At 38.3% G+C, this 24,176-nt stretch overlaps 1 protein-coding gene across 1 annotated transcript in view; it reads left to right on the forward strand.

The window, feature by feature from the left end:
* The window catches only part of DIAPH3 (diaphanous related formin 3), a 522,899-nt gene that overhangs the window by 16,349 nt on the left and 482,374 nt on the right, over positions 1-24,176 (forward strand). The window contains exons 2-3 of the mRNA XM_015572462.1: positions 7,073-7,240; positions 17,014-17,118. Coding sequence (XP_015427948.1) covers positions 7,073-7,240; positions 17,014-17,118 — 273 coding nt within the window. The remainder of the gene's footprint in view (positions 1-7,072; positions 7,241-17,013; positions 17,119-24,176) is intronic.

Below are 24,176 nucleotides of genomic sequence, written 5' to 3' on the forward strand. Positions count from 1 at the left end.
ATAAGTCATGAAACGACATATAAAGGGAATAAACTGTTCTATGATAGAATAGGGAGTATGTAGGCACATGTGCTGTGTAAAAGTGGTCAGCTAAGGCATTTCAGTCATTTTACCTCCAGATGGATGGGCCAAAAAGTAGTTTTATTTACTATTGACATCTCACTGTGTTAGGTACTAAGTGGTTGGGCAGGATTCAAAAGTCAGATTTTAGAGCAGTGATGGCGAACCTTTTGAGCTCGGCGTGTCAGCATTTTGAAAAACCCTAACTTAACTCTGGTGCCGTGTCACATATAGGAGTTTTTTGATATTTGCAACCATAGTAAAACAAAGACTTAAATTTTTGATATTTATTTTATATATTTAAATGCCATTTAACAAAGAAAAATCAACCAAAAAAATGAGTTCGCGTGTCACTTCTGACACGTGTGTCATAGGTTCGCCATCACTGCTCTAGAGCCATGTATTTAACCATTAAGTTGCTTGCTAGTTAAAAGGTAAAGCTACTTAAGCTGTTAGATTTTCCCCTCCACTTAAGTAAGTATAGTGCAAGATTGCATGAAATTGATAATTTTAATGATTTTTTTTGGATTTCAGGTATACATTCATATAAAATTGATTCTATAATCACAATGAACTTTTATTTGCTTAATAATTCTTCTGGATTGCATGAAAATATCTACTCCCTTCTGGGTTCTAAGGACGTATGTTTATGATCATATAAATTTTTCTTGACTAAGTTGTAAGTTGACCAATAATTACAATATGTTCCTTTGGTTTTAAATTAAAGAGTACTTCTGTTTTAAGTATTTAAAATGTTGTAAGAGTGAAAATTGCATTTTCACTCTTACCATGTTATGCTATAGCTAAAAATTGAAATAGTTTATAAGAGCCTGTTTTTTAAAATCAATTTTATTTAAACTGTCATTACTGATTATCAGTGTGAGATAATACTCAGTAAGGTGTTCATTTAACTTCCCCTGAAGATAAGTGATACTAATTTATAAAACTCAGTACACCCCTGACACAACTGTAGCCCTATTAATTAAGTGTGGTGTACTATTGCCACGACCTTCTCGGCAGGGTTCAGGATTTGAAGGAGGGGCCGACGCACAAATGAAAGTACTGTACAAGAAATAGGAATTTAGAAGGCATTGGGGGCCAGGTGGAGCCTCTTTCTTGAAGAGACACACCGACTTTTGGCCTGGTCCGCTATTTATTTACCTGAGTACACATTTTCCCTTTAGCAATGCATACAGGCATATGAAAGGTAAAGTTTGGTAACCGGTAAAAGGATTATCAGGTTAGGGAATTGCCTTGAGCCACCAATGTCTCAACAGGAACAATCGGTGCTTAGTGTCAAACCTACTAATGCCCAAGGTCCATCCGCCTTTCAAGTTCCTTGGTGCACTCTTGTGACAGTATCGGCAAGTGGTGGCTTCCTGCATACGACCTCCAAATAGCATTATGATAGATCTAGAGGCCTGGTGCACGAAATTTGTGCATGGGTATGGTCCCTAGGCCTGGCTGGCGATCAGGGCCCATCTGTGGGGCGACTGGCAGGGTATGGGGGGGCTCCCACCTTGGCTGGCCTGGTGCTGCCTACTCGCTAGCCCCACCCCCAACTGCCACCACCGGTTGGGGCCTGTGGGCTAGGGGCAGTTCCTGTGTTAAGTGTCTGCCCCCTGGTGGTCAGTGCACGTCATAGTGACTGGTTGTTCTGCCGTTCATTCGATTTGCATATTAGGCTTTTATTATGTAGGATTCCCTCAGTCTTCTGCGTGTTTAACCAATTCTTTAGCAAAGGCACATTATTTGTATACTTCATCTACTTGGGTTGTGTTTCTAGCTTATCTTTAAGACAAAAAGTAGCTACACAATCAAATTGTAAAAGACACATATTCACAGCCAAACTGCCAAATACAAAATAACAACCATTTATAATCAGTGTGATGGGAATTTCTATTGTGTTTTTATGTACAAAGTATTTTAAAAGTTTGCTTTTATGTTCTATTGTGCCTTGCTTTAAGCAAATTGTGCAATTCTATGAAAGATATATTAGTGATTTTTTCTTCACTTATAAGTGGAGACATAGTATCATCCCTTTAAAAAAATGAAATTTCTTTAGAACATTTAAAATGATTTGATAATAAAATTCACTTTGCACCTAGCTTTGTAATAATTCTTAATTACGTGGTATCTACCCATAGTGCTTAGTAGAGCATCACATACCTGGGAACACTTACGTTAAGCCTGAGGTATTCAACAAATTCAACTTACTGTTCTAGTGTAGGAGGAAGGATTGTATTTATTTTTCTCCTATAGCTTCTTTCTTATTTTGTCTTTCATGCCTTCTAATCATGGAAAATAGATAAAAGCATTGTAATGAAATTATGAAACGCTGATCTTTTGTATCTTATATTACTGTTTGGACTTTGAAGATTTGGAAGCTAGAAGAGGGATATGCTAATTTTCCCTATCTTGCTGTAGCTTGCTATGCTAGTGGTAATGTGCAAATTTGTTTTTCCACTTGGATAAAATCCAACCGTCCCCAGAGTGTAAGTGCCAAGCCTATGGGGAAGGTGTGCTAATTCTATTTTCTTGTTATTATGTAAATTCTGATATTGTTTATTGATATAAATGTAGTTCCACTAAAACATAATAGGTTGATTTTTTTCCCCGTTTACACTACTCTGTATGCCAACTACTATGAAATTTTTATTTATAAATGGTTTGGAGCTTGTCCTTTATTATGTAGATGTGCAGTTTCCTCATTGTAAGGATTACAGAGATGCATTCAGACTGATGCTACAGTTCAAGCTCTTAGCACAGTGGCTAACTTATAGAAGAGATTCAGTAAATATTAGCCATTGTCATTTAGAGATTTTTATTTAAGAAATTTTTTTGTTTTTTGGTGAGAAGTAAAAATTTTTATTTCTTCCACCACTGATGGAACAAACCATCAAGTTTTGTAATCACAAATCAGCTTGTGAATTGCTTAAGCTTACTATTCCCATTCATTGACATGTTTACATTTATAATGTTGATGTTGTATTAATGATGTTTTGCTTAATTTCATGTGATAAGTTTAGCATAGTAATCAAGTTACAGTTTGTGGTGTGTGAGGAGGAGGAGTCGGCATAGTTTTTCCACCGAGGGATCAATATCATTTATGTAGAAGTGATGGCAATGAAGGATAATTCAGAGGACAGATAATCAGTTTCATTTCTTAAATAAAGTTTATTTTGGTGTCTCCTAGTTTTTTGAAATAAATATGAAGAATTGGGGTACTTATGTACATAGGTATAATAATTTGTGAAATATATTTATGGGAAGACAATTGTATGGTTTTGGGTTATTCCTAAGTAGAGCATTTTTATCTTGGTAAGTTATATGTCCCTTTTCTTGCTACTGTAATACATTGTATACTTGCTGCATTTTGTAGATGTATACTAATAATAGAGGAATATGCAAATTGATCAAGACACTGTAATGTAACAACAGAACAGCAGGGACCTGAGGATGCATGGAGCCTGGCCAGGGCAGGGGACCTCAGGCTGCGCTCCCTGCCTGGTGGGGCTTGACGGGGGGACCACAGGCTGGGGTACCTGAGGCTGCGTCCCCCACCCGGAGGGGCTTGATGGGTGTGGGGCCAGCTGGGTTTGGGTCTTGCCCAATGGGGTTGGGGCCAGCCGGGTCTGGGTTTCCTGCGTTTTGGAAGTGCCTGTGGGTGGTGGGCTAGGACTTGACTCTGGGTCCCGCGGCACACCCCAGACTCTGACAGGAGGGAGATTTTCATATACATTTACTAATTTTCTTTCATCTCTGATACTTCTATTATAGAGAAAGGGCAAAAAGTAATATTAAAATATTTCCTCTAATTAATTCCCTTTTAATGTGGATGCATTTCGTGCACTGGGCCACTAGCAGCTATATAATTACCTGTGCTTGTCTCCTTTACTTGGTTGTTAGTAGTCTGTGTCCTAAATAGCTCATTGATCTGTGTATCACCAATATCAAGCAGAATAACCTCTCCAGTGGTCTTCATTTCTTTCTGTAAACCTGGAATTCAATTTGGTATATTCCTTATTGGCCTGAAAAACTTTTTTTGACACTTTTTGCAGTACATGCTGGCTGGAGACAGATTCTCTCAACCTTTGTGTATCTGAAAATGTCTTTATTTTGCTTCTATTTATGAAAGGTTATTATGTCCTTTTTTTTTTTTGTTAATCTTCACCTGAGTATATTTTCCCATTGATTTTTAGAGAGAGTGGAAGGGAAGGTGACAGACACAGAGAGAGAAACATTGATGTGAGAGAGACACATAGATTTGTTGCCTCCTGCACACACACCTACTGAGCTGGCTGGGGATCCAGCCTGCAACCTAAGTATGTGCCCTTGATTGGAATCAAACCCGTGACTCTTTAGTCCATGGGCTGACATTCAGTTCACTGAGCTTTTGCCAACATTGTTTTTAGTGAGAAATTGTCATTTTTTTCCCCTTGTGTATATAATGACTTCATTTCTCTGGCTGTACTTTTATGATTTTTAAAAAATCAATTAAATTAGACCTGAAACATGTCTTCTATACCATTCTCACTCTGTCTTCTTCTGGGCCCTGATCACACTTGCATTACATTGTTTTATATTATATCACAGATCTTGATTGCTCCTTCCTTCCTTCCTTCCCACCTTCCCTCCTTCCCTCCTTCCCTCCTTCCCTTTGGTATAGTATTTTTTTTCTCTTTGTTTCAACTTTGGTACTTTCCTGATCTGTGTTTCAGCTTACCAATTCTTTTTTCAGCAATGGTTAGGTTCTATTAAGTCCATCTAATGAATTCTTCATTTCTGATACACTTTTCATTTTAAAAGACATTAAAAAGAGGTTTCTATGACCTTGCTGCTGAAATTCTCCATCTTTCATGCATGGTGTCCACTCTTTTCATTATATTCTTTGTTATTTTTATATGTCTTATTTCCAATAGTCTGTCTGGTTATTCCATCATCTGGGCCATCTCTGGGTCTGCTTCTTTTGAGTAGGGTACACGTTTTCTTGACCTTTGTGCGTCTCGTAATATTTGGTTGTATGGTGGACATTTAAAAAAAGTATAGTAGAAATTACATAATATTTGCTTCCAAAAACGGCCCGGCTGTTCTTTCAGACTGCTAGAATGTGGGGGGGCGGGGGGGGGTGGGCTGAGTCAATGTGATCTCTAGTTGAGCTGGGTTTTGGCTTCCTTACTACTTTAGTTTTATTCAGCTCATTTGTGGCCTCATGTTTTTGAGGGCTTGAGATCTGAGCAGTAATGAGATTTTGGCTGTTTTTGTTTTTTTAAATATATTTTTATTGATTTCAGAGAGGAAAGGAGAGGGGGAAGGAGAGAGAAAAACATCAATGATGCTCCAAAAATACCGGTAGTAGTACGTTAAAACTTTGGTTTTCCTTTACTCTTGTTTAACTTTTTCTTTTCAGCTATCTGTGATAGCTGATGAAAGCAGCCTATTACTTCTTGATAGTTAGTTCTTAGAGGTTTTGTTGTGTCTTCAGCTCCCTGATGGGTTGAAGTCAAAGCTACTATAATTTTGTAGTTGTTTTGGTTGTTAGGATGAGAACAGTGGAGTATTGTGACTGTTTCCTAATTCCCACCAGAAGGTGTCATATTAGTGCCTTAATGTTTAGGACATGTTTTATGGACCATGTGTGAGTGTGGCACATAGTAGTTTTCCTAGGCATTATCTCCCTTTAGAGCTCTAATTTGATAGGTAAGCATTATTATCTTTCCATCCCATTATTTGAAGACATTTTGTTTTGTTAGTGAAGTGACTTGTTCTTTAAGTTGAGAATTTTAAGAGTTGCGTTTCTTCAATGGGCTATATTTGTTCTAGTCTATAGAATCTTCTGTGATGATAGAAATGTTCTCTTTGTGCTTAGACTAGCCACATGTGTCTCTGGAGCACTTGATTTGTGGCTTGTGCAGCTAAGGAAATGAATTTTTACTTTGCTCTATATTTAAATAGCTCTATGTGGCTAGTGGCTACCTTAATGAATATAGCACAGGTCTATTGTTATACATGTTATAGCAATACAAATAGCTTCATATACAGTTATGGTGAATAATACACAGAATCATTATACTTTTTTTAAAAAAAATTTGTTTTATTGCTTAAAGTATTACAAAGAGTAGTATACATGTCGCCTATTTTCCCCCCCTTGACCTTCCCCTGGCAATCATTATACTTTTAAGTATAGTTCTATTCTTAATATCTACTTTAAGACTTTTTGCCTTTTTGATTGTTACCATTTGAAACATTGTATTAGTCTGGGTTCTTTGTGAGAAATAGAATGTATAAAATTCAAAGTAAATGAATAATTAGCTTTGCAAGCTAATATACATTTCAAATATCAGCAAACTATTTGATGGTCTAATTGTGGAAGAGGTCCAATTAAAGCCCAAATCCAGTTTTATATCCTGAGGCTTTAGCCACTCAACTCTGTAGTCATTCATGAAGTTCAAATACAGACCAGCCTGAATAAAGAGAAATGTGTTTATTAGGCCTATAAGCTATGGAGATATAAGTAGAATTGTTAATTTAAAATTCCTCAATCACAACAACCCACACCTCTCCAGCATATAGTATGCACTGTGAAAAGGGCTCTGGACAAGGGGGCTGAGGGCCAGGGCACTGAGTAATAGTTTGATTGCCAACTACTAAATTAGGTAAATTACCTTTATAAAACTGCTTAGGTTGCTAATCTGTAAAGCAAAGTTCACTGACTTTAGAACCTCAATTCTATAATTTTAAGGTTAGAAGGAATCTTTTGTGATTGTCTGATTTCTCTTCTGCTTTTAGACAGAATGGTTACTGTAAACTTCTTACTAACACACACACACATATATGGATAAAAATATATTTAAAAATATATATCTAATCTTAAAGATTGCAGTGCTGAATACCTCCTGATGAAACCAAAATGATAATGTGATTGACCTAGTTTGTTTATTTGTTTTGGGGATTAGATAAATGTAGAGAAGGAAATATTTACATATGTGCCGTTTTATTCTTTTTTTTGTAGCTGGACAGATTTGCCAGCATAAAAATTCCGGGGAGCAAGAAAGAAAGGCCTCCACTTTCCAACCTGAAAACTGCATTTGCAAGCAGTGATTGTTCTTCAGAGGCGATGGAAAACCTTCCGAAGCCACTGTCAGAGAAGGAAGTCTTAGAACTTTTCGAAAAGATGATGGTAAGAATTTTGATTCTTATGAAATGTTTGATGTAAAAGCCTTCACTTTTGGTTATGTTTTAGGAACACTAACATATTTGGACTTGTGTTCCATAGAGCGGTTTCTGATGTCATTTAAGATAGCACTTTAGGTATAGAAAGAGCTTTACGATTACAAAAATAAGACTGTGAAGAAAAATGTCATACCAGTTTTTTGTTTTATACATGATATATAAAAACATAAATACTTAAAGAATCAAATGACATATTTTTGTCTTGACTAGATTGTCTAAGTGGTCTGTCTGTTTGGGTTCAGTTGCGTTTTAGAGTGATGGCCACAGTGCTCTGCTGTGTGCGTTCTTAAGTGTGATGACTTATTGACGTGATTTGTTTTATTTCTTTCTTGGTCCTCAGGATAACTAGGTCCTTATAGTCCTGCCTTTGGTATATCTGTAGATACTTGAACTCACTCATTTTGGGGTGTGCCTGTTCTGGAGGTGACACCTGAGGCCATTAGTGGCCTTCTTCAGTTGTTTTTTTATTTTTAATATATTTTTTTGTTGATTTCAGAGGAAAGGAGAGAGAGAGATAAAAACAGCAATGATGAGAGACAATCATTGATCGGCTTTCTGCATGCCCCCTCCTGGGGATTGAGCCTTCAATCTGGGCATGTGCCTTGACCAGGAATCGAACCTTGACCTCCTGGTTCATAGGTCGATGCTCAACCACTGAGCCACACCGTCCAGGTCCAGTTGGTTCTAAATGATGGGGATTCTCTGACAGACTCAACTCCTGGTTTTCAAGCTGGTTGAACTCATTTGACCAACAACCCACATACGTTAAGTATATTAAAATCAAATCATTTACCACAAGTGAGTGCTAATTTATATAAATAGATTATTTACATATATAGTTTCTACTCACAAGTTGCTTATCTCTTAGGATTCAAAACAAACAATTGAAAAATTAAATGAGTAAAAACTGCTAGAAGGTAGTATTTTTAAAAAAATATATTTTATTGATATTTTTACAGAGAGGAAGGGAGAGAGATAGAGAGCTAGAAACACCAATGAGAGAGAGACATTGATTAGCTGCCTCCTGCACACTCCCCACTGGGAATGTGCCCATAACCAAGGTACATGCCCTTGACTGGAATTGAACCTGGGACCCTTCAGTCCACAGGCTAACGCTCTATCCACTGAGCCAAACCAGTCAGGGCTAGAAGGTAGTGTTTACTGATTAAGTTACCTATAAGTTCAGAATAAAAACAAACTACTTTCTTTTTTGAGCTACCTCATTAGCTTCAGGAGAAACCAAAATGGAAAGGAAATCATAGTAGTTTAGGGGAAATTTAGCAGAGAAAACTGGATTAGAGAAAAGTCTTAACTCAGGACAGGATTAAGATACAGAGGGAAGGGCATTCTTTTGTTTTGGGGAAATAGCAGTGAGCAAAGACAGACATAGGTTTCAAATAGCTCATGATTGGGAGGTGGCAGTGAAAGGTTGGGAAAATTAGGCTGGATTATTATTTGTGACAGATTATGAAATGACTGTATGCTATTCTGAGGAGTTGTATATTATTTCAGCATGATGATTTACTTTGTATTTGTCAATTTCACCTATTGGTTTTGACAGCCTTATTTAGTTTAGGGGGAAATTATTGCATTCACCTATTTAGGTTAACATGTAACATATGCTTGGAATTTGATAAAATGTTCAGCCAGAATCAGCAGGTGTACTCGCCATTGTATTGCCTTATTTTCTTTTCATCAACAAGTATTTGTGTTCAGTGTTTCTCCTGAACTTTCAGAAGACCCCAGAAGGAAAGACTGCCTAGTTTGTGTCTTCGTGGGATTCTTAATTTGAATTAGAGATTCCTAACTTTTCATTGTTGAACATACGTTTTGTTAGTATTGCTTTGTATGGAGCCTAGGCTTGGGAACACCTTACCTATTATGTTAGTTCTTGAGAAGTGCTGATTTTGGTTTTAGGCAAACAAATCTGTATACCTCCTTACTAACTCTTGTCATCACGAGTTGATATAATTTCAGCCGAGAACAAAAAAACTTAACTTTTGTTGTTGTTGTTAGTCTTTGCCTCTCTTAATGAGGCTTGTGTTAATGCGGCTTGTGTAAAGGTATCTCTCTACAAAAGGATTAGGGTGAGGGTTCAAGATGGTAAAGTACCTTTCTCTCCCCTTATCCCTGTATCATATGTGGAACCACTTACTAAATTATCTGTGAGATTCTGGAATATAGTTTATGGTATTCTGTCTGAACATAATTACTTCAGAAGTGTTTTTCTGTTAGTCTTAACCTTCTCCTGCTGAGAGTATCAATTTTAATAGTATGTGCAGGGCAGATGGCTATTGACATTTCTAAAGTATTTACAGAATAAGTATTTAATAACTGGCCAGATTGCTTGTTAAATCTTAAGTCTCCGTTGTCAGAAGATCTTTTGCAATCAAATTCACTTTACTAAGCAGAATATTACATTGTTGGTTCTCAGGGCTGCCCAATGTGCTAATGAATCAGTTTGTCACAACTAAGTACTTTTATGAAAATGAGGAACTCAAAACAACCACATAATCTCAGTGACATTCCATAGTAGACATTTATTTCTTAGGGAAAAAAAGAGGAGTAGCCTGACTTGTGTGACTCAGTGGTTGAGTGTCGACCTATGAACCAGGAGGTCACAGTTCAATTCCTGGTCAGGGCACATGCTGGGGTTGTGGGCTTGATCCCCAGTGTGGGGCATGCAGTAGGCAGCTGATCAGTGATTCTCTCTCATCATTGATATTTTTCTCTCTACCCTTCCTTTCCTCTCTGAAAGCAATACAAATAATTAAATAGAGGAATAGGTTCTTTCCTTTATGATTCCTTGATCCTATCACAGTACATTGTAGGGAAGATCTGCCGATGATTCTGAAGATGAGGTGCATCTTTTTCCTTCTTTAAATATGGATTAGTGATATTACTCAGGTTTTTCAAGGCACCACATTTTTGACAAATTTAAAGCTGTTTCTGTGGAGGATGCAAGATTTAGATCAGGTTTGATTTTTGTCTTGCAGCTTTGGTGGTATTTTTATTAATAAAAATTATTTTGACGAAGCAACAGGCAATAATTTGCCACTTTAATCTTTTGGCATTTGTGCCTATAGAGGTTTCATACCATTTAAAATTTGCGTCTATATTCTTTGTTTTCACATTGTGCAACTTTAAAGTAATTCTTATTTAACATTATCAAAGGTATTTAAGTAATTTTTACATGAAGTAAAAACTTTGTTTTGAAGAACCTCTTTTCCCTTCTTAAGACAGTCCTTTGAAAGACAGTGTGCTGATTTGATTACTTAATGAATGTGAAGTACGTGTAGTACTTCAACATGGGTACTCATTTCACTTATTTAGGAAATTGATTTACTTGGTCTCTGGGTAATAATTTCAGTGTGCTTTTTTAAAAGTAGTGATGAATTTTTAGTTTTACTTCTTAAGGGCTTTTTCTTCCATTTGTCTTTTGGTGAAAAAAGAAATTTTACCTAAAGCCCAGATTGGGTTCTCTATGGATCTAGTTGTGTGAAATAATTGTGTGGACATTGTTCTATATAAAACTCAGATTTCAGTAGTTACTCTTGAACTCACTGTAGATATGTGTAACTGGTTTTTTGAAAGAGGTGACATTGTAGGTACAAGTCGAAAGTGACTTGTGCATTCCCACCCTTTGCCTCTTCAAATCGGCCCTCTCAGCTTATTCTTTTCTGCCCTTGGATGAAATCCCCGGCAGGTCCCAGAGCTTTCTGTTCACTTTCAGGTAACAAAAACCTTAGTTCAAGATAAATAACTTAATTTTCATCCTAAAAATGTATCTCTCTTTCCCCTTTTCAAGCCTGCTCCACCTACAGTCTCCAGTGGAGGTTGTGACTTTGGCCTTTTCTCTGTTTCTGCACATTACTTTCTCTACACTGAATGTTTCCTCTAGGATTAGGTTGGAGGTGAGGGGAGGAAGAGCGAGAGTACAGTTGCCGACCTACGGTGTTTGTAACCTGGCATTTTTTGTTGTTCTGGGGTGTTGCACTTCTCATTGCTGCTGTAACAAATTACTGCAGATTTGGTGACTTGAAAACAACACCAGTGTATGTCTCACATGGCCACAAGTCCAGGCCGGCTCACCTTGTTTCTCTAGGTTTTATAAGGCTGAAATTGATGTCTAGTGCCTGGGCTCCTATTGCAGAGGCTTTGGGAAAAATCCTCTTCCAAGTTCATGTTGCCAGAACCTAGTTCCTTGCTGTTTTAAGACTGAGCTCCCAGTTTCTTTGCTGCTGTCACTGGGGGCTGTTTTAGCTCCCAAAGGCTCTCTCCTATCCTTCATGTGGGCCCCTATGTCTCAGATATATCAAATCCATCTCATGCTTCAAATCTCTGACTTTTCTTTCTATAGCATCTCTTGCCTCCATCTGGAGAAAGTTTTCTGCTTTTAAGCACTCATGTATTAGGTTGGACACATCCAGATAATCCGGAATAATTTCCCTGGAGATTTTAAAGTTCGTAACCTAATTGTATCCGCACAGTCCGTTTTGCCTGACAGATTACAAATGCTGATTCATTGCACCTGTGGTATATTCGTAGCCCCCTTCTCAGCTTTACCTACAGTTTCCTTGTCACTGGTGACATTTCCTTTGTCTGGCCTTCTGCACCAGGCTTCCATGACCCCATTCCTCTGCTTGGGTCACTTTTTGGATGCGGTACCTCTGAGATGGCCCACACCTTCTTCTTCCTTGAGATCCACATCCTATCTGTAGAAAGCTAGTGTGTCCTTTGCTCCTAGCTCCTGTCCTTTATCTTGAACCTTCAGAGTCTGTTCTCTACAAAGAGTAGTTTACTCTGGTGCTTTCTCCCTACAGCTTTTAATTTTTGCAATTGTTTTTTCCTCTAATTCTTAGTGGCTTTCTGATCATCAGATTCTTTTTGAAACATATAACTCCCTCTTTGCATTTCTCTTTCTTTTTTCTTTGTTTATTGATTTGACACACACACACACACACACACACACACATTGATCAGTTGCCTCCCACACATATCCCAACCAGGGATCGAACCTGCAACCTGGGTATGTATCCTGACCAGGAATCGAAACCACCATCTTCTGGAGTAAGGGATGGTGCTCCACCCAGCTGAGCCTCATTGGTCTTGGCTCCTATTTTTCTTTGGGCACCATGACATTTCTTTCCTTTTCCTGATTTTTTCCCTTTCTGGCCAATTCTATCAGTTTACTTTATAGGTTTCTTCTTCTATCTGTCCTTTTATTTGCTTTCAGTGTTGCCTCTGGCCATCCTGTCTTTTCTTTTTTTTTTTTTTCAAATTTCATTTTTTATTACAAAGGGTATTACATATGTGCCTGGGGGACTGGGTCCCTTTCATGCTGTAGAATGTCCCTATATTCTGATACGTTGCTGGGCCTTCTACAGAAGAACAGCTACAATCCATGTCTCTAACATTTGCTAAACCTTAACAAACTAGACACTGAACTCTTTATTTTCTCTGCTTTATTGAAATATAGCGGACACAAAACATTGTGTAAGTTTAAGGCATTCACTGTGATGATTTGATAGACATATATATGTAAAGAATAATATTCAGAATTGGAACTGTCATCCCAGAGGAATTGCCTTGTAAGTCTAAACTTCTCATACCTTTCAAATGTTAAAACAGGGCAAACCAACCTTTGGACTGGGCCCAAACATTGTGTCGAAAACAACTGCAAAAATAACAAGAAAACATATATTATGACTATAGGACTAATGACTACTAGAATAAAAATTAAAAATATTGTTAAGCCCGGCTGGTGTGGCTCGGTGGTTGAGAATCCATGAACCAGGAGGTCATGGTTTGATTCCCCATCAGGGCATGTTCCAGGTTGTGGATTCGATCCTCAGTAGGAGGTGTGTAGGAGACAGCCTGTCAATAATTCTCTCTCATCATTGATTTTTCTATCTTTCTCCCCCTCCCCCTTCCTCTCTCTGAAATCAATAAAAACATACAAAACAAACATTATTTAAAATTGGCAGTCACAGTTTTAGCTTATCTGCACCGATAGAAATTCATTCAAATTGGTGCAGCCACTGTGGAAAGTTAAAAATGGAACTATTTTATGGCCCAGAGATTCCACTTTTGGGGATATATCCGAAGAAACCCAAAACACTAATTGGAATATGTGCACCCCTATGTTCAGTGCAGTGTTATTTACAATAGCTAAGATTTGGAAGCAGCTTAAGTGTCCATCAGTAGATGAGTGGATAAACAGGTATGGCACATTTGTACAATGGAATACTACTTGGCCATAAACAGGAAGACAATTTTTCAAGTGAAATAAGCCAGAGAAAGACAAGTACCATATGATTTCAGTTATATGTAATATCTAATGAACAAATAAACTAACAAAATAGAAACAGACTCATAGATACAGAAAACAGACTTACAGCTGTCAGAGGTGGGGGAAGGTTGGGGGAGGTTGTGTGAAAAAGATGAAGGGATTAAGCAAAACAAAACAAAACACAAAACCCCAAACAACCAACAACTCAGACACAGACAACAGGATGGTGATTACCAGAGGGAAAAGGGTGGTAAAGGGGGTACAAATGATGATGGAGGGAGACTTGATTTGGTGAACACACAGTATAATATGCACATGATGTATTATAGAATTGTACACCTGAAACCTATATAATTTTAACCAATGTTACCTCAATAAATCTAATAAAAATTTAAAAATGTTAATTTACAATCTATGTTGTTAAAATATTAGTAGAACTTTAATAACAAAAACAATTACTCTTCAGACAGACAGAAACTGAACTTTGATTTGATGACTGCTCATGTTATAGTTTTGAATGAGGTAATATTCAGTTAAATAGCCAACTGTTAAGATTTTTTTTCCATTTAAATAGTAGATATTTATTCCTGAATACTGAAATATTGACCTCATTCAAATTGCTCACCAGGCCTTATACAATTATGTGTTCTATGTATTTTCTGCTCAGTGTTTTCTTGATAGATATTTAATGAATTATATATATGTAACAATATATTGCTGTATCGAGGTAAACTGCTATTTCAGAGCTGTTTTAAAATCTACAGCTTCAGTGTCATTTTATACCTATTCAGTGTAGTAGGTGTTTCAACGTATGTGTGACTAGCCATGATGCACACTGACCACCAGGGAGCAGATACTCAATGTACAGGCATGGAAACATGGAACAGACTGATGAATCTCATAGAGAACGGGGGAGGGGGAGGGTGGGAAGAGATTAACCAAAGATGTTACATGTATATTAGAGGCTGAGTGCACGGATTGGTGCATCGGTGGGGTCCCTTGGCCTGGCCTGTGAGGATTGGGCCAAAACCGGCAGTCTGACATCCCCTGAGGGGTCCTGGATTGCAAGAGGGTGCAGGCCAGGCTGAGGGACCCCACCGGTGCATGAATCCATGCACTAGTCCTCTAGTAGTGAGTAATTTTTTTTTTCCATACAGCTTTTAAAATTTTTTTTTTATAGTTTTGAGTAATTTAAAACAGGTTCTCAATGTTCTTAGGCCCCCCCACCCCTTTAGTAATAATTATTCCCCAACGTCTCCATTCCTTCTTTTCCAGTGAAAATCTTTATAGAGAGCTTATATTATCTATACTTACAATTTAGAAAAACAATATAAGATCTCACCATACTGTATAATAAAACAATATTATTTCAATATAAACAATGGGCTATGACTACTCAAGAAGGTTCAACACAGTCACACTCTTGAATACCTATGCACAACTATTGATAAAGCTAAAAAAAAAAAAGAAGAAGAAGAAAAAAGAAAACACTCTAAAAAAGTATGACTGTAGTGACTATAATTTATAAAGTAGTAGTTCGATTCTTGGAAAAATCCAGTGTATATTAAGACCACAATAAGAAATATTTAATATGTAGTAATTTACATATGAATTCCAGTTTACATCTAATTCCATTGAATTATAGTTTAGGCTTAGATATTTATGATTCACTCTTTCTCTTTTTATTTTATTATTTTTCATATAATATATATGTACATATGTATATTTATTGACTTCAGAGATGAAGAGAGAGAGAGAGACAAGCATCAATGAGAGAGAATCATTGATCAGTGGTCTCCTGCATACCCACACGGGACCGAGCCTGCAATCCGGGCATGTGATCTCCTGGTTCATAGGTCAATGCTCAACCACTGAGCCACCCAGCGGGATTTGGCTTCTTTTTTTAAAACTTCTCTCACTCTTTTTCTCCCCCTACCTTTCTCTCCTCTCTCTTTTTTTAAGGTATGTGCACCTATCTGTCTTTGGGAAACAGGACTTTTTTTTGTTATTTATTTATTTTATTATGTAGGACTAGCCCGCGTGTTGCAGAAAGTCGAGCACACCTTCCCCCTGCAAATCTTGGTAGTATCACCTCAGTCACAGTGGCAACCAGATCGCCCAGACATTTTCCAAATGCATCCTAAACGGTGTTAAAGATTGTTGAGAATCACTGGCTTAGAGGGAAAAAAAGGAAGCGAAACAAACCATTATTCACATAATAGGATATTACTAATTAGAACAGCCAAGAGAGACGTTACTAATTACTACCTTTTATTGGAGTGTCAAATGGAATAGCTTATAAGATCCTAAATATTTATATCAAGGTGCAATGAAGGGAATTTTGACTTAAGTGCTTGAACAGTTTGGTAGCCAAAAAGTGAGTCAGCTAACAGCAGAAACTACAGTGTCTGATGAATTGTAGCACCCTCTAAAACTTGGAAGACATTTAACTTGCTGGGGTCCTTAGGTGATCCAGCATTCTGAATTTTATGGTCTCATTTCTAAGTGGATATGGCATTTGTATACATTCAGGTGTTTTACATTGCATATCACAACAACCCAGGGTTAAGATCAGGAGGAAATCTGATTGAACTGCCCTTCTCCTTCAGCCTCTTCTGTCTTAAGCTCCTTTCCTATGCCAGAACAACCTCTTACTTTAGCAACTTAATTGATAGATACTGGTAACAATTCTTATATATATGTGACTTGTATTTTTTTTTTAGTGAGGTATTGGCCTGTAGCAACATCTAGGTCACTTAAATCCTTGTTTTGAATGGTGCTTGATCAATGTTAGATTTTTAGGTGGTAACCTCTTTTTATATGTGTAATTTTTATATAATTTAGCACATTGATTAAAGTTAAGTAGTTAATGAGTATTTCAGATGTGATGGAGAAGAGAATTAAAACTACAGAATGCTTCACTTATCTGGGGGAATCAGTACTAGGTATTTGATAATCGTTGCTTATAGTTATCAGAATCTGTAACGTGGTTGGCTTATTTTCTTTTTAATTTTTATGACACATGGAGCGGCTCTTTCAATATGGTATGAGGTAGCTTCAGGTACAGTTGTAAAAAATACACACACATATGTTGAAATTGTTAATCCTAAATCCTACTGACTTTATGAAAGGCAGATATCTTCAACTGTCTAATTATCTATAGTGATGTGAATGTAATTTTACTAGCCTGATGTGAATTTGAAAAGCTGTTTTGGTAAGTGTTTTACTTCTGAAGATGATCTAGAATACTTTCTTCTCTGTACCTCAGCTCTTTTTCTCTGTCTCTTCTCCAGGCAGAACTACACGTAAATCACTCCAAAACAATTAATGCTGCTTTAGTCACAAATTATTGATTTTCCATTCATAGTGTATGTAGAGTGGCTGCTCTACTTAGATTCTAAAATGAGGCTTTTAATTGTGTTTTCCAGGAAGATATGAATTTAAATGAAGATAAGAAGGCACCATTGCGGGAAAAGGACTTCAGTATCAAAAAAGAAATGGTGATGCAGTACATTAATACTGCTTCGAAGACAGTAAGTAAAACTGTCAAGTGGAAAAATACTGCTGAAACACGTGATAGTATGAAAAACAATGCATTTGTCTAATGAAGTGTCTAAGTTTGTGGGAAACTGGAACCAGAGGGCTTTGAATGTATAATTAAAGGCACAAGAACTACAAGATTGTTTAATTTAAAAGTAGTTCTCATCTTATAACTTTTAAACTGCTTTTGTATTTCAGCCACTCACATTGCTAAGTAACACTGTGATTAGTTGATTTATTTACTGTAAGACAACTTTTCTTAATAGTGAATTAATATGTTTATTGACTTTATGTCACTTGTAAATTGAGATAATATTTGTATTATAGAACAGTGAGACTGATTTTACTCTAACTGCTTAAATCTGGATATATTACAGTGGCTTGGAGGCATATCTTTAATGTGAGTTTTCCTATGGAGAAAGTAATCTTGTAGCAGATTATAAATGTAGACATAGAAAGGAGCATTGAGCATTTATTTGGCTATCAGTTCTAAGGAAAGATGAAATATGTGGGTGGAAGTAATGAGTAAATGTCTAAGAAACCATGACTGGCACACAGAATCAATTACATTTATTTCATGGACCAAAAATTGAGCTTGACCAGTCATATAAAAATTGTAAATAAATAGCTTAGATGAAAAATATAAAATGGAAGCTAATGAAGCAATCAGTAGAAAGACTGTAGGAAATGATTTTGGCTGAAATTAAGATAGAATTGGATTAGGGAGAAATGACATACTGGAATCTCACTGGATACTTTAATCTAAGGCCAGGTTAAATGAATATGAGTTACTTATACCTTAACTCCATTTATTTGCTAGACCAGTCAGTGACTCTCTGGTATTTCTTTTTGAAGGAAGACTCAAATGATGTTTAATTTTTAAACGTGTCTCATGTTCTGGCAGGCTGATATTCAGTTGTAGGAATCACTGAGTACTGTGACTTCAGCTCTTTATATAGATGGGCTCTGTACCTGCTATCCTATCTAATAAAAGAGAAACATGGTAATTGGTGTATGACCGCGATCCTTCCCATTGGCTAATCAGGGGCGATATGCAAATTAACTGCCAGCCAAGATGGCGGCCGGCAGATAGGCAGCTTAACCTGAACAAGAGGCTTGCTTGCTTCAGTGACGGAGGACTGCAACGTTCCCTGCCTGCCTTGCCAGCCTCTGAGCCTGCAGTTTAAGAAACATAGTAACAAATATAGAAGCTAAAACAAACCCCAGAAACCAGCTTTCAGGGAGCTGGGATCTCAGAGCTGGAGTTGATACAGAGTTTCGATTATAGAACACAAACAAACCAGATACCTGCTTTCAGAAGCGGAAGCCTCAGAGCTGGAGCCAGGCTAAAGCTGGCCCAGAATAAAAAAGAAAAAGAAAAAAAGGAGCAGTTGGGAGCTTCAGTCACAGCTTGAAAACAGCCCTCAGCCCCTCACCCAGACTGGCCAGGCACCCCAGTGGGGACCCCCACCCTGAAGGGTGTGTGACCAGCTGCAAACAGCCATCATCCCCTCATCCAGGCTAGCTAGGCACCCCAGTTGGGACCCCCACCCTGATCCAGTACACCCTTCAGGGCAAACCAGCCAGCCCCACCCATGCACCAGGCCTCTACCCTATATAGTAAAAGGGTAATATGCCTCCTGGCACTGGGATCAGTGTGACAGGGGGCAGCGCCCAAACCCCCTGATTGCCCTGTGGCTCTGTGTGTGACAGGGGCCGGGGCCACAACCCCCTGATTGGCCCTGCTCTGTGTGTGACGGGGAGGGGCCGCAACCTCCCCATCGACCCTGCCTTGAGTGTGACGGGGGACGGTGTCCCAACTCCCCAATCGACCCTACCCTGAGCGTGACTGAGGGTGGCATCCCAACCTCCTGATCCGCCCTGCTCTGTGCATGACGGGGGGTGGCGCCCCAACTCCCCAATCGGCCCTGCTCTGAGCCCGACCAGGGGCTGCACCTAGGGATTGGGCCTGCCCTCTGCCACCTGGGAGCAGGCCTAAGCCAGCAGGTCGTTATCTCCCGAGGGGTCCGAGACTGCGAGAGGGCACAGGCCGGGCTGAGGGACCCCCTCTTCCCCTCTGAGTGCACAAATTTTTGTGCACTGGGCCTCTAGTTGTAATATAATATTGTCTTCGTAATTTAATGATACTTGGACATCACACATTAGCATTAGGAGCCAGAGCTCTTATGTTTTAGATCAATTTATTCTCTGTTTCATCTTACTGTACCTCTCTGGTCCTTAATTTCCTCATTCATAAGCTGGAACTAATATCCACATGGTTTGTTGTTAGAATTAAATTGTTTATTCCAAGGTTAAAACAAAACATTTTATTATTATTTTTGATCCTCACTGGGGGATATGCTTATTTATTTTTCTTTCCTTTTTAAAAAAATTGATTTTAGAGGGAGGAAGGAAGGGAGAGAGAGACATCCATGTCAGAACATTGATGGTTTTCCTTTTGTAAGTGCCCCCATCAGGGATCGAACTCGAAACTTAGGTTTGTGCCTTGACTGAGAATGGAACGAGCAACCTTTCCATATATGGGACTATGCTCCAACCAACAGACCCACACCGGCCAGGACTTTTTTTAAACCCTTAGCTGAAATTTTTTTTTTTTAAATTTAATTGGTTGAGAGAAAGAGAGATGTGCGAGAGAAACATTGATCCCTTGTCTCCTGCATATGCCCCCACTAGGAATCGAACCTTCTACCTTTTGGCGCATGGGATGATGCTCCAACCATCTGAGCCACCCAGCCAGGCAACATAACGGATTTTATAACCGATGACTGCCTCTGTGGTAGCAGTGGTGTTAGTAGCAATTGTTTGTTGTTTTCTTTTTCTTTGTGATTTGTTTATTGTTTGTGTTGTTGAAATTATACCATGATTAAAAATGTAAGTAAATGTACATCAGTAAAATACAATTTTACTATTAGTGAGCCTATATTTTTAAGACATTCATTTGTTCATCCATCTCATTTATTAAGTTTCTATATGTCAGACACTATTTTAGGCACTGGAGGTAGAGCACCAAAATAATTTATCATGTATCTTATGGAGCAACATAGGCCAACACAGAAAGGCATGAAATAGCTGAAATGTGATGTGGAAGAAATAGCAAAGGTTGGGGTAGAGATGGTAAAACTGTTTTATATAGAATAATCAGGGAAGAGTACCCTGTTTGGGAATTTTAATCCAACAAGCATGAATTCACTTAATATAATTACAAGAGATACAATATTAGAACTGGTTTAGAAAATCTTGTGTTTTAATTCTTGTATTTCAAGTTATAAACAGACTTTTTAATGGAGAACAAACCATTTTGAACTTCATTATAGTGGGCCTCTTTCAGTTTGCTTTCACTGATGTTAAACTTTAATCCTCTAATCATTTTGGACTAAGGTTGGAACTTATTTACCAGAATTAGTTAATTAGATTATCAGGATTGAAATAGATTAGTTATCTAACGTGTGATTAAAGCTTTGGCTCATTTAATTAGTAAATGAGGATCATGGCTTTTCCTAAGAGGGTTCTGAGTAATTTGGCAGATGTTTAACGCTGTAGAAAGTTCAAGCTGACCAGTCATCTATTTTTGCTCTGGAAGTAGAAACACATTTTATTAACTCTAGGATAAGGACTTTGTCATGCCAATATATTTAGGTTAATGAGTACTTAAATAGGTTCTCTGAGAAAAACACAATAAAAATTCATCCATAGGTTGTTTTAGAGAAAATGTGGGGAGTTTGTATTACATATACTTTTGTTTTCACTTTAGCCTTAGAATTTGATTTGAGATTCTTTTTTGTGGATAAGCATTAATATAATTTATATTGAAATATGTTTTTGTTGATTTTAGAAAGAGAGGAAGGGAAAGCGAGAGAGAAATACCAATGTGAGAGAGAACCATTGATTTGTTGCCTCCCAAATGCCCCCTACTGGGGATTTAACCTGCAGCCTGGACATGGGCCCTCACAGGGAATCCAACCTGCGACCTTGCAGTGCACAGGATAACACCGAACCAACTGAGCCACATTGGCCAAGTTGCATTAATAAAACTTTTTAGAAAATAGTACTAGTACCTAGTTGATGATTTGAAAATGCTTTAGAAATGTTAACTCTTAAAGTAGCACTAACATAGATAAACTTGGATTATAGAAGGGTGAAAAAATCAATCAAGTTAAGGTTATTTCAAAGTCCTTAGTAAGTTTCAGTTTAGATAGCCAAATAGTAAAACTTTCTTCAATTAGGAAAGATTAATAAAATTTTATTAAGCAAATATCATGTGTAGAGGCTGTAAATGCCAGATTAGCATTTTCCTAACTTCCTAGGGCATGCACATATGGCCCAGATTTGGCCAGTACAACCTGGTGGCCAGGGAAAGTCAGGGCTTCTCAGAAAAGGTTTCCCTCATGAAAGGATCCAGAGCAGGAAAGCCACCTTTTCTGCCATTGAACATGTTTATGGGGGTATAGTTTGCTTGGGATGAGACGTCTTGGAGCTGCTGCTCTGGTCTGATGCAGTCTTGTCTCCAGACGCTTCCATTACGTGCGTGAGGTGATGCATGCTCTTCTTTAAGCTGCTGTAAATTGGATTTTTGCTTTGCTGCTATAAGCATCCTGATATACCATCCAGATACACTTTTGCCTTTGCAGGATCTCGCTTTATCCTTATTTCATTCTGGAAATTACTCTTTCCATCCAAAGGAGCATCTTAGAAGACCTTCCCCTCACCCATTATACTCAGAGCATAGATGAGAGAGGTACTACATGGTCCAGGGGCCATTTCCTGGTAAATGAATTGCCTCAGCTGTTTCGCAGCAAGTTTATTGGATAAAACTTCTTCCAAAAGGAATGATACAGATTTTACTTTTGTTTGATTACTAGCTAGAGGGTCAGACTATTCTGTAATTAGTGGCACAGACCTTGAAAGTAGGCTGTGACATGATAGTCCAAATCAGTGGTTCTCAACCTTCCTAGTGCCGCAACCCTTTAATACAGTTCCTCATGTTGTGGTGAGCCCCAACCATAAAATTATTTTCGTTGCTACTTCATAACTGTAATTATGCTACCCTTATGAATCATAATGTAAATATCTGATATGCTATTTGTGTTTTCCGATGGCTGCGACCCACAGGTTGAGAACCGCTGGTCCAAATGGAAGTGAATTCACAGTTCCCAAACAGTGTAAGAAAATTCTGGAACAGAGAAGAGGATCTCTTAAGCCACACTTGTCTACATATTTTCCCCATTTTCTAAGTGTAAGGGAACTAGCATTTAATATATGGAGCTATTACGTATCTGTATCTAATTATGCTTAATCTAACAGAATAGTTCTCATCCTTCATTGTGGTTTAATATTCTTAGTCCTTCCTTTAAAATTCTTAAAGCATTATTTGTAGATATCACTGGTGATTTTTGCAGACAAGATTCTTGTGCTATGAGTAGACAAACCAGGCTTAGGAATCACTATAATAATAAAAGCGTAATTTGCTAAGTAGACTGGACAGACAAATGACCTTCTGGATGTCCTTCCGGACATCCTTCTGGACAAAGCTGCTGCAGTGGAGGCAGCCGCCCAGACAGGCAGGGGCTGAGGCAGAGGCGTTAGGGACAGTCAGGCAGGCAGGTGAGTGGTTAGGGGCGATAAGGCAGGCAGGCAGAGTGGTTAGGGGCAATGATACAGACAGGCAGGCGAGTGGTTAGGAGACAGCAGTCCCAGATTGCAAGAGGGATGTCGACTGCTAGTTTAGGCCCGATCCGACAGGGATCCCTGTGGGATCGGGCCTAAACCGGCAGTCATACATCCCCCAAGGGGTCCCAGATTGCAAGAGGGTACAGGCTGGGCTGAGAGACACCACCCCCCACAGCCCCCCACCACCATGTACAAATTTGGTGCACTGGACCTCTAGTATGCAAATAGATTTGCTGCCTTCATACAACACTAACCTTCAAGGAAAAGAAAGTTTTTCTTTTTTTTTTATTAATATATTTTATTGATTTTTTTACAGAGAGGAAGGGAGAGGGATAAAGAGTCAGAAACATCGATGAGAGAGAAACATCTATCAGCTGCCTCCTGCATACCCCTCACTGGGGATGTGCCCACAACCAAGGTACATTCCCTTGACCGCAATCGAACCCGGGACCCTTCAGTCTGCAGGCCGACACTCTATCCACTGAGCCATACCGGTCAGGCGAAAGTTTTTCTTTTCTTCTTGATTTTGGCTCATCAAACCTAATGTTTGTGATACCAGTGTTTATATTGGTGCCTATTTTCTTATGGGTGCTTGAATTGTACTTAGGATGAGCTGGCTCTGGCTACATTATGTCTGGGTAATGTGAGTCTTCCAGACCAGGTTGACAGTTGTAAACTAGTTTATACAAAACTAGTTTATACACAGTTAATGAATGTGTTAAAAAGGACACCTGAGAGTAGGATTTAGATCAGTGCAATATTTATCCCCCACCACTATTTTAAAGTGAATAATACATTCACTTACTTTTCTCTTTTCTTTCTGTCAAGGAGACTCTTCTATTTGTTTTTCCACTTTTAGGCTTTTTCAGAGTAATCTGTGTCAGTGCAAACTGAAGTCCTGAGAAGCCAAAACTTATATCCCAGAGAGTGGAAGGAGGCAGAGGGTCAGAGTGGATGAGAGCGAGTGAAAAGGGCCATCAGGGAGGCCAAGTGTGAGAGAGAAGACAGGAGAACCTGGTCCTTTGTGGGGAGGTGGAGTTTTAGGGAGAAAGAAACTTAAGAGTTTTTAGGGAAATTTTGTTTGTGATACATACACAGTGTTCAAGCCTTTATTATGTCTCCAAGAGCCATTCATTGGAGATAAGCATTTGCTCATCAGTGCTTCTGGAGTTGTCTTTTTCTTTTTTCCAATTAATTTTTATATGCAAGATGAGGACCAGCTGAACCTGTTGATTTCCGTACAGATTACAACTGGACTGCTACCTGTCAGTGCATACATAGTCTTTTTTATTTTTGGTTGTTTCACTAGAGGTGTATAAAATGCTTTAGAAATTTCTCCTTGAAATTTATACTTCTATTTCCT

This window comes from Myotis davidii, unplaced genomic scaffold (genome assembly GCF_000327345.1).
Source record: "Myotis davidii unplaced genomic scaffold, ASM32734v1 scaffold488, whole genome shotgun sequence".
Lineage (NCBI taxonomy): Eukaryota > Metazoa > Chordata > Mammalia > Chiroptera > Vespertilionidae > Myotis > Myotis davidii.